We start from the raw sequence: 17,473 nt of genomic DNA, 5'->3' as shown, positions 1-17,473 counted from the left end.
TTACACAGGGAACCACATACGTATATCTAGAGGGGCAGAAAAGTCTTCTAAATCTGTGAAGAAGTAAGAGGGCAAAGCGACAGGGCCTAAGGGAGGGGTGTTTGAAGGGTGAGGGGAGAGGACAAGGTAAGGTCTCTTAGAGGAGTGGGTAGATTAAGGAACAGGAGGTCAAGGGAGGGGTTAGAAGTCAGTTAGATGCATGAGGAGAGATAGAGTAAACAGGGCAAGGAGGAGAAATAGTGAGGGAAAATAGGTTAGAGAGAAATACACAGCTAGTAATTATAACTTTGTGAATGGGATGAATTCATCTGTAAAATGGAAGTGGATAGCAGAATGGATTAAAAATCAGAATCTGACAATATGTTGTTCACAAGAAACAATTAAAAATGAGAGATACGCACAGTTAAAATAAAGGGCTGGGGTAGAATTTATTATGTTTTAGCTGATTGAAAAAATAGCAGGGGGTGGTAATCATAATCTTAGACTAAATTAAAGCTAAAATAGATTTAATTAAAAGAGATAAACGGGAACTATACTATGTGTCACCAATATTATTTAATATTGTTTTAGAAATGCTAGCAATAGTAATAAGAAAAGAAAAAGAAATTGAAGGAATCAGAATGGGAAATGAGGTCATAAACAATCTCTTTTTTGCAAACAACATCATGATATATTTGCAAAATCCTAAAGATTCAACTAAAAAGTTAGTTGAAACAATTAACAATTTTAGCAAAGTAGTAGGATATAAAATAAACCCACGTAAATCATCAGTATTTTTATATATTAACAAAAATTCCTACAAGAGGAGATAGTAAGAGATATTCCATTTAAAATAATTGAGGACAGTATAAAATACCTGAGCGTATACTTGCTAAATCAGACTCAGGAATTCCATGAACATAATTATAAAAAACTCTTTATACAAATAAATCAGATTTAAATAATTGAAGAGATTATGAATTGTTCATGGGTAGGCAAAGCCAATATAATAAGAATGACAATTTTACCTAAGTAATCTATTTATTCAATGCCATCCCAACTAAATTACCAAAAAATTATTTTTACTGAGTTAGAAAAAATAATAAAATTTATTTGGAAAAATAAAAGGTCAAGAACCCCAAAGAAACTAATGGAAAAAAACATAAGGGAAGGAGGTTTAGCAGTACCAGATCTTAAACTATATTATAAGACAGTAATTATCAAAACTATCTGTTACTGGCTAAGAAACAGAAAGGTAGACCAGTGGAACAGAGTAAACATACAATACACTAGCAGTAAATTATTATAGTAATCTCGTGTTGGACAAATGTAAAGACTTGCTGCAATGGATGGTTCCCTTCAGTGTCTTCTTTCCTCTTTTAATTGATATAAAAAGATCCAGTTTCTAAAGAGAGGACTGACCAGTCCCTAGAATGCCCTGCAGGGTGTAGGATGTGTTCCGAGAAGGCTGGTACCTCTGCTGTGAGGGCTGCTCTCCACAGGTGCTGTCTACCTGATCCACCTAATCCTCACCTGTGGCTCCAAGAAGCTGGAGCATGCATGCACAGTTGGCTACACCCCAGTAAACCATTCCAGCAGACAGGCTAAACCAGGCTGAGGGTAACTCAGAGGTCTCAAACCCGTTTTTGAGTTATGGGGATGTCTACCCCAAGCCTGTGAAGACTTCCCCTGGCTGAGTGGGCAAATTTGAACAATTTGTTCCAATGGCTATGAAGGCAGCTGAAGCAGGTGCTGTGAAGTACTTAGAGCTTGGTAAACCATCAAGGACAACAAGGTCATCCACTGCATCCCAAGCCATCACCAGTGGTCTGGACTTTGTCTTGCCATGGGACATTGATGACGGTGGAAGAGAGTGAGGTGGGTGACTTCGTACAACTGGGCCTTACTTATCTCTGACTTGTGCATGAATCAAAGGCCATCACCCATACCATTTTACTATTTTTACCTATCTCAAAGTCCTGTGGCAACAGGCAAGTGATGAAGCAGCAGGTGTGGATACAGTGAGAGCTGGAGTCATAACCCCGCACACTGGTGACCCAGGCCATAGGTCATCTTAGTTCTTGTGAGAGAACTCAACTGGTATCACACCCAAAAGCAGCCCTGAGTGAGACAAGGCTGGCAAATGAAGGCCAGCTTCCTGAAGCTGGAGCTGGATAACACATTTTTCTAGTGTGGTCACAGTGAAGGGAAGCACTATGAAGCTGGCGTAGGTTTTGCAATCAAAACTAATCTCGTCAACAAGTTTGTATGCCTACCAAAAGGAGTGAATGACAGGCTCATGATAATGGGATTGCAACTTGCAGGAAAGCACCATGCCACCATCATCAGTGTGTGTGCTTATACCACGATGAACCCTGATCAGGTCAAAGAAAAATTTTATGAAGACCTGGAGACTCATATCATCAATGGGCCAAAAGAGGGAAAGCTTATAATTCTGGGTGACTTTAACACAAGAGTAGGCACAGACTACTAGAAATAGTAGAGAGTCTTTGGGAGGAATGGAGTTGGAAACAGCAACAGTCATTTACTGCTGAAGATTGTGCATCTCAGGACCTTCTCATCACCAATACTGTCTTCCATTTACCTAAACCAATAAAACTTCATGGATGTACTCTCACAACAAACACCGGCATTTAATAGACTATGGCATTGTAAGAAGAGACAGTATGTGAGTGACAAATGTGAGTGTGGTACAGAGAGCTGGATTGATCACAGACTTCTCTCCACAAAATATGTGCATTCAACAAAAGCCCCAAGGCAAGATGACTTACCAGATTAGCGCTTCTGAACAGGAACAATTCATTGCTGACTTGAAGGGAAAGCTCAGCCAGCACCCAGTTGGCAACAATGGAGCAGAAAAGGAGTGGGCAGCTTTCAGAGATCTGGTGTACAGCACCGCATTTGCTCGTCTGGCCAGAACACTCCCAAACATCAAGATTGGTTTGACAAAAATGGTGGGGAAATTCAGAAGCTGCTGAATGAAAAATGAGAACTCCACAGGGTTTACGAGAAGGATAGCTCATCCATCTCTAAGGAGGCAGCATTTAATTCCAAAAGTAAAGTGCAAGCAAAGCTTAGAGAGATGCAGAATTCTTGGCTCAGGAATAAGGCAGAAAAATTCAGTTTTACACTGATGGTAACAATCCAAAGCACTTTTATAATGCCTTGAAGGCTACCTGTGGGCCAAAGACCTATGGTGCATCTCAACTACTCAGTGCTGATGAAGCCACATTTATCAGTGATAAGGACAGGATCCTAGAGAGATGGGCTGAACACTTCCATAGACCATCATCAATCAATGCTAAAGCCACTGACCATTTATCTCAGGTTAAAGTCAATCTCTCTGTAGCCAAATTTCCAACTGAAGATGAGGTTTTTAATGTCATTAGGCTCTTCTCATGTGTCAAAGCACCTGGTGCTGATTCTATTTCAGCTGAGATTTACAAGGTGGGGGGGTCCACTGTTCACACAAAAGCTGACTGAAATTTTCTGGATTATATGGCAAGAGGAAGTTATCCCCCAGGAATTCAAGGATGCCTCCATTTTCATCTCTATAAAGGAAAGGGTTGTCCTGTGACAGTCATAGGGGGATCTCTCTCTCAGTCATTGCTGGCAGGATTCTTGCCAGAGTCCTGATTAGTAGGCCAATTCTTCACCTGGTAGATGGTCATCCACCTGAGAGCTACTGTGGCTTCAGAAAGGGCTCAGGAATGGGTGATATGGTGTTTGCTGCCTGACAACTTTAGGAGAAATGCCAAGACCAGTACAGAGGTCTGTACCCAAAATTCATAAACCTAACCAAGGCGTTTGATACTGTCAGTCATGAGAGCTTATGGAAAATTATGGCAAAATTTGGTTGCCAATTTCATGATGGGATGCTTGCTTCTGGATAATGAACAATGGACGTGCTTTCCCAGTCACCAATGTTGTGAAGCAGGGCTATGTGCTTCTTCCCACGCTTTTAAGCATGATGTTTTCAGCTATGTTTTCAGACTCCTTCGATGAGGACGAACATGGCATCAAGGTCAGCTACCACACTGATGGAAAATTATTTAACTTGAAAAAGCTATAAAACAAGACTAAAGTGGAAGGAGGGTTGGTGCACGATTTTTTGTCTGCAGATGACTGTACACTAAATGCAACCTCTGAAACTGAGATGACACTATGCCCACCAGACCACCAGGCACTGCCATCTGTATGGACGGTGCCTCTAACTACCACAGGGCCTTGCCCGCTACCCAGCTCTTAACACTGTATTTAGACAAGCAGTCACTGACGTCCCCCCCATCAGCTCCACCCTCCTTTATGTGTTGGCTCCCCTGTGGCATGGAATTTCCCTTTTACTTTGTTCCCAAGCACTTACTACAGTGCTTGGCACACAATAAGCACTTGATAAATCTTGGAATCATTTTATTCCTTCATTCACTCTCTCTCTGTCAGGATGGAGATTTGTTCCCTCAACCCACTCATCTCTTTCCTTTTGCTGGCCAGGTGGGCTCTCAGGACAAAACTGTTCGTGTTTCACCTTTCCTGTGACCATCACCTGAACATTCTCCACTGTTTCCCCACCCAGCTTCTGGAGTTCCCTCACATGAGTACACTCAAGTGACCAATGCTGCCACAGCCCCCTTTTCACCCACTCTGCTTCTCTTAAGTTATTCACATCCAGAGCCAAGTGTCTGCCGGGGGTTTCATCCAATCAAGTCTCAGGGATAATTCTGTGGTCAAATTTGCCTCAGGCTGGGATTTCCTGTTCCTCCTTCCTGCTGTCGTTTACCTGAAATGATGCAGAATAACGAAAGCGGAGTAGGAATGCACACGCCACGAAAATAGCAACAATGTCATCACTCAAAAACATGCCCAGAAGAGTTCAAAAGCTGACGGGAAAGGAAAGAGAACCACCCTGCTTCTGAAAGTTACTGTTATACATTTTCACTCAAGAAACTACAAAAATGACTTTCATTCTTACTCATTTATTACATTTAAATAATTATGTATTCATATTTCCTTGCAAAAGTTTTCCCTCAGTATGAATCCTCTTATATTAGAAAGTTTTTCTCTCTAGCCAAATGTGTGCCCACATTCATTTCATTCACTCTACTGTGAGTTTTTTGATGCTGTGTAAGAGTGCTCCTCTCACTGAAAGTTTTCCCACATTTATTACATATAAAAGTTTTAATTGCAGTATGAGTTCGCTGATGATTACTAAGAGTTCCCCACTGTCTGAAAGCTTTCCCACATTCATTACATCCAAAGGGTTTCATTCCAGTATGAATTCTCTGATGGCTGATGAGGTGTCCCTTCTGACTGAAGGCTTTTCCACATTCATTACACTCAAAAGGTTTCACTCCTGTGTGAGTCCTCTGATGGCTATTAAGGTGACCCTTGCGAAGGAAGGCTTTTCCACATTCATTACACTCAAAAGGTTTCACTCCAGTATGAGTTCTCTGATGGCTAATTAGGGTACCCCTCTCACTAAAGGCTTTGCCACATTCATTACATCCAAAAGGTTTCACTCCAGTATGAATTCTCTGATGGCTAATAAGGGTTCTCTTAGCAGTGAAGGCTTTCCCACATTCTTTACATTCAAAGGGTTTCAGTCCAGAATGAGTTCTCTGATGGCTAATAAGGTAGCCCTTCTGATTGAAGGCTTTTCCACATTCATTACATTCAAATGGTTTCACTCCAGTGTGAATTCTCTGATGGCTTATAAGGTTTCCCTTCTGACTATAGGCTTTTCCACATTCATTACATTCAAAGGGTTTCACTCCACTGTGAGTTCTCTGATGGCTAATAAGATATTCCTTCCGAATGAAGGCTTTCCCACATTTATCACATTCAAAGGGTTTCATTCCAGTGTGAGTTCTCTCATGGATAATAAGGTAAGCCTTCCCACGGAAGGCTTTCCCACATTCACTACATTCAAAGGGTTTTACTCTAGAAGATTTCTGATGTCCAATAAGCATCACCTCTTTACTGAAGCCTTTTTCACATCTATTAAATTCAAACAATTTCACTCCAGTATGAGTTCTCTGATGTTTACTAAGTGTTTCCCCATTCCTGAAGGTTTTCCAACATACATCACATTCAAAGGGGTTTTCTCCACTATGAACTTTCTGCTGTACATTAAGATTTAATCTCTTGCCAAAGGCTTTCTTTCCAAGTGTATTGTACTTACAGAATCTTTCTTCCATGTCACCTCTCCATTGTGGAAAAAGGAGTGGGCTCAGGTTAAAACGTCTAATAAATGTGCTACATTCAGGTACATTCACCATATTAAAAGTTCTTTTGGGAGTCACTCTCATTTGTTGGGACTGTCTCTCCTGGTGGCCCACCTGTCTCCCTAACCTAACTTCCCATTCCTTAGATTCTCCCATTTTGGGATACCAGTTACTATCCACTGACAGTCTTTCTTGGGCCAATGTTTCTGGGTGAATATCCTTAGTCAGAACTGAATCCTTGGTTTCACACCTAGTGTCCCAACTCAGGTAATCTGAAACAAATAAAACTGTGTCAGACAAGTAGGACAGCCTTGAAGGATGTAGGATAAATATGCAATTAAAAGGAACAGTAACATGCACATAATAAAATATCCTCAGTGTCATGCACAGTTTTCATTTTATTTAGTTATGTATATGGAAATGTCCATTTTATTTCATGTTTGTTATGTCCAAAATAAATAACAAAATTGCAAAGAATTACAAATGCATAACCTTTTCAAATATATACAAATGTGTCACCAGTCATTCTTCTCTTGCTGGGTAAAGAGAAACGGCTTTATGATAAGTTCTTCATTAAGTCTCTCCCATCAAGGGTAAAGGTCCCTTACATGTACTCAGTAAGATGAAAACTGTTAAGAGGTGAAATGAGGGGCAGCTAGGTGGCACAGTGGATAGAGCACCAGCCCTAGATTTTGGAAGACCTGAGTTCAAATCTGACTTCAGACACATAACACTTACTAGCTGTGTGGCCCTGGGCAAGTCACTTAACCCCATTGCCTGGCCCCCCAAAAAAAGAGGTGAAGTGAAAGGCAAGGAAGCAGATAGGGCCAGGTGAACCTCACCAGCCAGGCCAAGCAATTCTATTCCAGGACGAGGAAGCACTCAGAGATGTCATTGGGAATGACATTTCATAAAAATTAAAACAACTCTGAGGTACCACATCATACCTATCAGATTGGCTAATATGACAAAACAGGAAAATGATAAATGTTGGAGAAGATGTGGGGAAACTGGAACACTAATGCATTGTTGGTGGAGTTGTGAACTCATGCAACCATTCTGGAGAGCAATTTGGAACTATGCCCAAAGGGCTATCAAACTGTGCATACCCTTTGATCCAGCAATACCACTTCCACGTCTGTATCTCAAAGAGATCATAAAAAGGGGAAAGGACCTACATGTACAAAAATACTTATAGCAGATCTTTTTGTGGCGGCAAAGAATTGGAAACTGAGGGGATGCCTATCAACTGGAAAATGGCTACACAAGTTGTGGTATATGAATATAATGGAATGCTATTTTTCCATAAGAAATGGTGAGCAGGTGGACTTCAGAAAAGCTGAAAAGAATTGCATGAACCCATGCTGAGTGAAGTGAGCAGAACCAGAAGAACTTTGTACACAGTAACAGCAACATTGTGTGATGACCGACTTTGGCAGACTTAGCCCTTCTCAGCAATGCAAGGATCCAAGACAACTCTAAAAGACTCATGGAAACTGCTATCCACATCCAGAAAAAGAACTCTGGAGTCTGAATGTAGATCGAAGCATACTATTTTCCTTTTTTTGCTATTGTTTTTTGTTTTTTCTTTCTCATGGTTTTTCCCTTTTGTTCTGAGTCTTCTTTCACAACATAACTAATGTGGAAATATGTTTAATATGATCATACGTGTATATCCTATATCAGATTTCATGCTGTCTTGGGGAGAAGTGGAGTTGTGGGGGGGATTTAGAACTCCAAATCTTGTAAATGTGAATGCTGAAAACTAAAAATAAATAAATAAATAAAATTTTAAAATGCTGATATTCCAATGAAGAGCAGATTATCTGCAGGCAGACATGGAAAGGAAAGCAAAAGAAGCCAGTCACGAAATTACGCAGCAAGAAAATCATTTGGAACATGTGCTGATACACAAGCATTCTGAGCAGAACAAGGCTGCCCTCCTCCCCGACCACTGATGGACCCTACTTGCAGAAGCGACTTGCATTTCTGACCAGGGACAACGTGAGAACTTGTGATTGACTACCAGTATTCGTAACAAGGGTTGTTTCCCTTGTGTTTTTCCAATCTGGGTTAAGGTGTGAAGACGGGAAGAAAAAATGCTCTTTAATTTAAAAAATAAAATTATAAAACAGAAGAAGAAGGCATAAAATATCAAATTATAATGAAATGATATTGTGCTTCCCAAAACCCAAAGAAAATGAAGTTTTCAGACATACGGTGAGACAACTGAAGGGAGGCAGATGGAAGAAAGATTTTAAAGCACCCCAGCACAACTCACAGAACCAGGAAACGCTTCCACATGGACCAGAGGCTGTTTTGTCCAAGATAATGATGGGCCATATAAGGAAGGAAGCTTGTGCCACGTGGGTCAAGGTCTTCCCCAAATGCCTCGGGGCTTCCAGGAGAACTCTCAGACCAATATCTCAAAGTGCCAACCCCCCTATGCCCGCTCCCACCACCCGAGACCAGCCGCTCACCTGCTTCCGGTGGCTTCCCTCAGCCCACCTGTCACCCACTCACCTGGGCAGGGGCCTCTGGGGGCTCCTGCCTCGGGCATCCATGGCACTTCTCCTCTCTCCAACAGGGCGATCACGGCGGGTTTGGACACGGGAAGCCCTGATCATGCGGAGAGAGAGGAGAGAGGACTGGGATACAAAGCCATCTCAGAGTCCAGGCCAGGCCCCTTCCACCTTCTTCAGAGAAAAGGAGGCACAAGCAGGCACAGAGGATGATGTTTTGTAAGAGAACCTCTGAAAGATAGTCTGTGCTGCATTTCACTCAAATTCAAGAGCATGTTACTCATCTGATTTGGGCTCAAACAGATTATTAGTGACCCAAGGCCTGCCAAGAGGGCAGGACCTTAGTAGTTCTCTAGGTATTTGTCTCATGACTTTACAAAGAATCTCGAACTTAAGGGAAAGGCCGCCAGAGGGGGAAGCCAGAGCCTCAGGGCCAGCCCAAGGAAAAGATGAGGCTTCCCCTCAGACAAAGGAAAGACTTGGAACCCAGGAAAGAGGAGCAAAAACATTCATATTCAGGCTCTACTGGATTCTGGACTCCTCCCTCCCTCCCCCCAACATATATTTGTGAGTGTTTCTGCATATTAAAGAAAATCTCAGGGCAGCCCTTTAGACCTCAGGAGGCTGACAGAAGGGAGTCAGGGGTGGCCCTGCTTACCCACGGAGACCAGGTTCTCATAGTTCTCCAGCATCACGTCCCTGTACAGGGCCCTCTGGGCCGGGCTCAGGCGTCTCCATTCCTCCAGGGAGAAGTCCACGGCCACGTCCCTGAATGTCACCGGGTGCTGAAACATCAGACAAATCCCTGCTCAGCCAAGGATCGCGCCTCTCACATTCCCCAGGAAACCCAAGATGCTGATCAGGTATAAAGCTACAGGGAGATATTCCCAAAGCATTGAGTCTCTGTTGACTCTTCACTGATGACCATCAGAGAATGTAATGGAAGAAGTAAAAGGAAGAAAAAGGACAAGGAGGAAATGATGAAGGTCCATCCCAAACTGAACTCATTGCCTAGTCTTTCCCACCAAGCCCGCCCCTCTTCCTACTTTCTCTGTTGTTGCTGAGGGCCCCCCATTCTCCCAGTCACCCCAGCTCATAACCTGGGTGCCCTCCTCTACTTCCTCTCCCTCACCAGCCCTTCCCTCCAATCTACTGCCAAGGTCTGTTGATTTTTCCTTCTTAACTTCTCTTGTATGTGTCCCCCCATTGTCCGGACATCCCACCATCCTATCGCTTCCCATCTGGACGTCTGCTGGTTGGCCTATCTGCCTCCGGTCTCTCCCCACTCTAACCCATCCTCCACTCAAACATCAAAGGGATCTTCCTAAAGTATAAGTCTGAGTCGGTCACTCTGGCTCCCTATTCAGTGGGGAGCAGTGGTTCCCTATCGCCTCTAAGATCCAATAGAAAAGCCTCTTGCTAGCATTCAATGCCTTCCATACGCTGCACCCCTCCAACCTGCCCACTCTCCTCAACTACTACACTCTCTCTACTCTATGATTCAGTGACACTAGCCTCCACGCTGTTCCTCCCACAAGACAAGAACTCCAGGCATTTTCATCCGTGTCTCTCACGCGTGGAGTGCTCTCTCTCTCATCATCTCTATCTCCTGTCTTCAAGTCCTGGCTAAAATCCCCCCTTCTAGAGGAAAACTTTCCCAGCACCTCTTCATTCTAGTACCTTCTCTCTGCTAATTATTTCCTGTTTATCCTAAAAAATATCTTGTATGTATATATTGTTTCAGTCACGTCTGACTCTTCATGACTCCATTTGGGGTTTTCTTGGCAAAAACACTGGAGTGGTTTTCCATTTCCTTCTCCAACCCAATTTACAGATGAGGAAACTAAGGCAAACAGGGTCAAGTGACTTGTCCAGGTCACACAGCTACTAAGTGTCTGAGGCCAGATTTGAACTCATGAAGATGAGTCTTCCTGACTCTAGGCCTGGCACCGTACCACCTAGCTGCCCCATGTATATATATAGTTGCCTTCTTATTGCAACTATATTAGACTGTGAGATCCTCGAGAGCAAAGACAGCTTTGTGCCTTTCTTAAGTACTAACAAATGATCTCCAGGGTCGGTACAAGATAACCTGTAAGTGGGAAGGGACTTGCAGTAGGAGGGGACCAAGAAAGGCCACCTGCAGAAGGTGGGATCTGAGCTAAGACTTCAAGAACACCAGAAAAAAAGGGCTGAGGCAATGGGACAGAACATCGAAGACATGGGTGATGGTCAGTATGTAGGGACCTATGGAAAGAAGAGCTTTGCTACATTTCCATCGTGTGGAAGAGAGCTCAATAGAAGAAGCCAGGAAAGGTGGGAGGGGAGCGGGTTAGACAGGGCGGTGAATGCCAAGCACAGCACTTTGTATGTGATGCTGGACGCCGGAGGGAACCACTAGAGTTTACTGAGGACAGGATGACATGGTCAGACTTAACACTTTAAGAAAACGATCTAATGGCTGAAGGGAAGATGGACTGAAGTGGGAAGAGACCTAAAGCAGGCAGAGCCCCCAGCAGTCTATTGTAACAGTCCAGGCGTGAGCTGATGAGGGCCGTGACAGGCCCTCTGAGAGCAGTGTCAGAGAGATATTGCAAAGGTAAAACTGCTAGACCTTGGCAACAGATTGGCAATGGGAGGTGAGATAGTGAGGGGTCCAGGATGGCTCGTAAATTGGGTGCCTGAGGGCCTGGAAGGATGGTGTTATCCTTCACAGTAAAAGGGCAGATGGGGGGCATTAGGGAGAAAGATAACAACAGTTTAAAAGGCAGTTGGAGATGCAGGATAGGTAGACTTGAGAATGCTCAGCTTAGAGATGGTAACTAACGCCATGGGAGATGGTGAGGTCACCAAATGAAGCAGTACAGAGGGAGAGGAGGACCCAGGACAGTTCCTTGCAGAACATGGATGATTAGAGGGTATGATCTGGAAGTGGATGTATCAAAGGAGACTGAGGAGCGGTCGGACAGGTAAGAGAACTAGGAGATAGCAGCATCCCAAAAACCTAGAGAGAAGAGACTATCCAGGAAGAAAGGGTGACCAACAGTGTCCAAGGCTGCAGAGAGGTCAAGGAGAACGAGGACTGGATTTGGCAATTAAGAGATCATTGGTAGCTTTGGAGGAACTATGAGGCGAAAAGCTGGGTTATAGGGGGTTAAGAAGAGAACGAGAGGAGAGAAAGTGGAGGCACATATTGTCGATGGACTTTCCAAGGAGTTCAGCTACAAAGGGCAAAAGACATAGGACAACAGTAGGGACAGAAGTGTTAAACGAGAGAATTTTCTGAGCATGGCGGAGACACGGGCATGTTTCTAGGCAGTGGGAAAGGAGCCAGTAGACGGAGAAATTGAAGAGATGAGACAAAGTGAGGATGACAGAAGGGGCAATCTGCCGGAGAAGATGAGATGGAATGGGACATCAAGTAGAGAGTCTGGTCATAGAAAGAAGTGAGGCTGCCTGGCCACATGAGATGGGGTGAAGGAAGGTGTGCAGAAGGCATCTGAGTGATGCAATGAGGGAAAGGAAAGGAGAAGAGGGGGCTCCCGGTGCATAGCCTCGTTTCTTCCCGTAAAACATGAGGCAAAGATCACAGCTGAGAAGGTGGGGAAGGGGGGCCATGGGAGGGTGGAGGTGGGATGAGAAGGCTGGAAGAGCCCCTACGGAAGGGGGTGGTGAGTTGATGAGGGAGGTACAGCAGGATTGCCTGGCAGCAGTGAGGGCCCAGTGGAGGTGCGTAACATAAACCTGCAGTGGACTCAGTCAGAGAAAGGGTTTGCCAACACTGGGGATGGGACATGGTCATTCCTGGCCATGATGCCCTGGGCATTTCAGTGCAGGGAGGGATTACACACCAAGGCAAAAACAGGTCCCAGGGTCCAGCACGGAAGAGACCTCGATTTGTCCAGAGGGCAAGAAGAATTGCAAACCGGGCAGCTCTGCCGCTCACTAGCCAGGGCCGGGTCACAGACCAGGCCTAACTAAAGATGAGACCCGAGCCTACAGGTGGAATTCCAGGGGAAGGAGCAATCACAGGCCCGAGGCTGGATGCCAAGTAAGGAGCAGATTCAAGAGCGACACTGGAGCGGGGTCCCAGGTCCTGTTTCTAATCTGAAACCTACAGCAGAATAGCCAGGACAGGAATCTAAGACCCAAGCCTGCGGTTCGGTGAGTCTGAGAGAGCAGAAGCTTCCCGAATCGCTGGCTGACGGTGGATGCGGTAAAGCAGTCTACTGGCACTGCCAATGTGGCGAGCCCACAGGTTTGTTTCTCAGAGTCAAACCCTGGCCAGGAACACGCAGAGTTCAAACTGAGGCAACAGCAATCACATTTGGCCCTGAATCGGTCCAATCTGGGAACGATGAAAGACTGCAGGTACTTGGCCTGAACTGTCCTCGAGCTCCTGAAATACCCTAATACTCAATATTCCCCCCCAAAACATCAGCAGAGCCAGACCAGACATTCTCTCCAAAAGCATGCAAAGTCTAGCCCCGACATCAGTCTGAATTCTAAGTGTGCTGGAAGATGAGCAAAAAAAAAAAAAAAAAAATTCCACAAGAAAAAAACTTTGGGGGCAGGGATGAGCATAAGCTTAAACAGATCTTTCCTTAATATGCCAAGTAATATCTATATAAAATCTAGAGTCAACATTATCTGTAAAAATAATAAACTAAAGTAGAAGCCTTTGCAATAAAATAGGAGTAAAGCTAGGATATCAATTAGCACTGTTACTATTCTAAATAAGTGCTAAAAAAAAAAACCAGTTTTAATGATAAAACACGAAAAAGAAATTTGCATATACAAAGAGGAAACAAAATCATTACTTCTTGCAGATGATATGATGATTAACTTAGAGAACCCTAAAGAATCGACCAAAAAACCAAAAACAAGGAACTTCAGCAGAGTTACAGGATAGAAATTAAGCTTACACAAATCATCAGCAATTCTGTATATTGCCAACAAAATCTAGCAGAAAGAGTAATTCCAATTAAAGAAAAAGAAGTTAATACTTCAGCCCACCTGCCAAGACACTCAGAGAAACTATATAAATAAAACTACAAAGTACTCTTTATACAAATAAAAAGAACTATGGAGAAATATTAATTGCTTAGGAGAAAGCTGAGCTAATATAATAAAAATGACAATGCTCTAAATTAATTTGCTCATTCAGCATCACACCAATCAAACCAAAAAAGGATTACTTTATAGAGCTAGGAAAAAATAACAAAAAAAAAATTCATCCAAAGGAATAAAAGGTAAAGAATCTCAAAAGAAAAATAGGGGTAAAAAAACGGAAGGGGGACATCTAACAGAACCAGATCACAAACTATACTACAAAGTTGTATCATAAAAAACAATTTAGTATAGATTGATTTCGGTACAAATAAGTTGATTAGTGGAACAGATTAGGTCCAGAATATATTGAAGCTAATGGGCACAGTCACCTGTTGTTCAGTTACTCGAGTCACATCTAACTCTTTGTGACCCCGTTTGAGGTTTTCTTGACAAAGATACTGAAGCGATCTGCCAGTTTACAGATGAGGAACTGAGGCAAACAGGGTGAAGTGACTTGCCCAGGGTCACACAACTAGTAAGCATGTGAGACCAGAATTGAACTCAGGAAGACGAGTCTTCCTGAATGTGTCAGGTCCACTGTGCCTCCTAGCTGGCCCTTACACAGCAGCCTTGTATTGTATAACCCCAAAGATCCCACTTATTGGGGCAAAAACTCACTACTCTACAAAAATTGAAGGGAAAACTGGAAAGTAGTGTGGTACATCTCACATCACAAGGTAAGCTCAAAATGGATCCATGAGACAGACGTAAAAGTTGACATCATAAACAAATTAGAGGAGAAAGGAAGAAATTACCATCGGGGGGCAGCTAAGTGGTGCAGAGGACAAAGCTCCAGCTTTGGAGTCAGGAGGATCTGAGTTCAAATCTGACCTCAGACACTTGACACTTACTAGCTGTGTGACCTTGGGCAAGTCACTTAACCCCAATTGCCTAACCCTCCGCCCCCAAAAAAGAAATTACTATCAGATCTAAGGATAGGGGAAGGATTCACCAGCAAAAAAGAGCCAGAGAAGATCACAAGGGGCAAAATAAATAAATTTGATTATCTAAAATTAAATTTTTTGCACAAAAATAACCAATGCATCTAAAATTAGAACAGAAGGAGGTAAATGGGAAAACTTCTTTATAGCAAATTTCTCTGATAAATCTCATATCTAAGAAATATAGGGAACTGATTCAAACTTATAAGAATAACAGCCATCACTCAGTTGATGAATGACCAAAGAATGTAAGTGAGTACTTTTCAGAGGAAGAAATCCAAACTGTCAACAGCCATATGAAAAACGGTATAATTTGCTAATTACAGCAATATGAATTGCAACAAATCTGAAGTTCTACCTCTCATTCATCAAACTAGCAAAGCTAACAAAAAAAGGGAAATGGCAAACATTAGAGGGGCTGTAGGTACATCAATGGGATGTCGGTGGAGTTACGAACTGATCAAGCCATTCTGGAAAGCAATTAGGGACTATGCCCAAAAAGCTATTAAACACTTCATGCTCTTTGGTCCAGAGATACCATTACCAGATCTGTACTCAATAAAGACCAGAGAGAAAAGGACTCAAATGTACAAAGAGAGTTGTGGCAGCTCTTTTTGTAGCGGCAAAGAATAGGAAAGGAAGGGGGTGCCCACCATTAGGGGAATGGCTGACCAAGTTACAAGTCTATGAAAGTGATGGAATATTGGGTTGTAAGAAAAGATAAAGCAGATGGTTTGAAAGAACCCTGGGCAGACCTAATGCAGAGTAAAGACAGCCTACTGTGTGCCAGGAGCACAGCTTATGCAATAACACCACTAGGGTAAAGACAACTCTGAGAGCCTTTAGAACTCTGATCAATGCAATGACCAAGCAGGAATGCAGAGGCCTCGGGATCAAACACGCTCCTCACTCCTGCCACCGAGGTCACGGGCTGAGTGCGACCCCTGAGGAGTCCCTGTCTGGACACGGCAGGGGACAAAAAGTCAGGGCAGGAAGAAGGCACAGATGGAGAGACGGGGCCACGGCGGGACAGGAGTCGGGACAACAATACCATGTTGACAACGATGATGATGACATCCACCTGGCACCTGAAGGTTCACAAAGCACTGGGCATCTTTCTTGTGAGCCTCACAACACCCCTGGAAGGACGATGCTATTCTTTTCTCCAGGGGACAGATAAGGAGCCCGAGGCCCAGAGAGGTGCAGGGAGTGAGAGAACAGAACTGAACCCATGGGAGCTGATCCCAGAAGAGAAGAGGGCCCAGGACGGGGCCCTGGCCACCGCCCAGAGGGGTGCCCTGGACCAAGATCCAGCCAAGGGAACTAAGATAGGGCGGAGAGAGCAGAGTCCCCAAAATCTGGGGCCAGTATCAGGAGAGGGTGACCAGCTGTGGGGGGGTCAGAGAGGATGAGGCCTGGGAAGAGGCCATGTCTAGATCAGATGGGAGAGACAAGGAGGGAGGAAAGAGGGGAAGAGACACAGGCAAGGACGCCTGGTGGGCACGGGTGCATGGGGGGGTCGGGGAGGGGCAGTCTGTTGCAGGCCACCCCCATTCTCCTCACCCCCTCCCTGATCCCCAGAAGCTCTTGCCCCTGCGCATGACGTCACCTCTGTAACTCACACCTCCTCGGGTCTACTCGCCCCTCCCCCACGGACCGTCTCCCCCCCACTGGGTTGTGGGCTCCTCGAGGGCAGCTCCTCTCTCGTATCCCCAGCACCTGGCACAGTGCCTGGCACACAGTAGGTGCTTTCACCTCCCGCCCCGCCCTCAACCCACGCCTCCTTCCAGCCTCTCAACAGACCCCCCCTCCCCCAGAGGGCCCCCTCAATAACCGCGCGCCAGATGCTGCGCATGCTCAGTCTCACCTCCATCCTAGGGACCCGACAGAGGGCGCCTTCCAAGGTTTGCTGGTCAGCCTCTGCGCATGCTCAGTCTCACCCAGAACCCTCCCCTACTCCAGTCCACCCTCCCTCACCGAAGTGTTCGCAACTCAGGGCTCAGCGGGTGCAGTCTCCCCTCCCCCCTAGGTCTGTGGGTGTCACGGTCGGGCGCTTCAGCTCCCGCGCATGCTCAGTCTACCGCGGGCATATAAGTTTTTAGGTATTTCTGTATACGACTGTATATCACATTTATACACCCACGCACGCACGATCCCCCAAGGCCCTCCCGCAGAGGCAGGCGGAGCCGCCTCCGCCGCGCATGCGCTGACTCATCTCCTCGAGTGGCCGCCTGAGCCCCACACCGAGCCCTCTCTCCCGGGCCTTCATGCCCTCCAACCGTCCGCGGGCGGGGGGCGAGGCTCCCACGCGGAACTCACCATGACCAGACTTCCCAATCGGAGCAGGAGCACTAAGGGATTAGGGAGGGGGCCCGGCAACGTCTCCGCCAATCAGAATCACCAAAGGCTCTCCACAGCCCCCGCTTCTCTCGCTGCCCCGCCCCCACCCCGGCCCAGGCTCCGCCCCGCCCACTAGCGCCCAATCACAGGCCAGGCTGCCCTCGTCTCCCCGCCCCCCGCCTCCAATCAGGCCCAGTCCCCTCGCGGCTCTGCGACAGACGCCCAATCGCGGCCCCACCTCCCTGCCCGTTTCCACCCCGTCCCAAGTCCCGCCCCCTACCCCCGCTCCCTACTTCTCCCCCAGAGGGTCAGTCCCATGCCGTCCCCCCCCCCCCCC

General features: G+C 45.4%; 1 protein-coding gene across 1 annotated transcript; it reads right to left on the bottom strand.

Moving 5' to 3' along the window:
- Nucleotides 1–4,974: 4,974 nt before the first annotated feature.
- Nucleotides 4,975–16,733, bottom strand: LOC114028037 (zinc finger protein OZF-like). The gene is made up of 4 exons (XM_027842228.1): nucleotides 16,664–16,733; nucleotides 9,402–9,528; nucleotides 8,745–8,840; nucleotides 4,975–6,493 (listed from the first exon to the last, which is right to left on the bottom strand). The coding sequence occupies exons 1-4, from the start codon at nucleotides 16,667–16,669 to the stop codon at nucleotides 5,040–5,042; spliced, it is 1,683 nt and encodes a 560-aa protein (XP_027698029.1). The 5' UTR covers nucleotides 16,670–16,733; the 3' UTR covers nucleotides 4,975–5,039.
- Nucleotides 16,734–17,473: the final 740 nt, after the last annotated feature.

This window comes from Vombatus ursinus, unplaced genomic scaffold, assembly GCF_900497805.2.
Source record: "Vombatus ursinus unplaced genomic scaffold, bare-nosed wombat genome assembly UNPS02014868.1, whole genome shotgun sequence".
Taxonomy (NCBI): domain Eukaryota; kingdom Metazoa; phylum Chordata; class Mammalia; order Diprotodontia; family Vombatidae; genus Vombatus; species Vombatus ursinus.
This window is presented reverse-complemented; position numbering and strand designations above follow the sequence as displayed.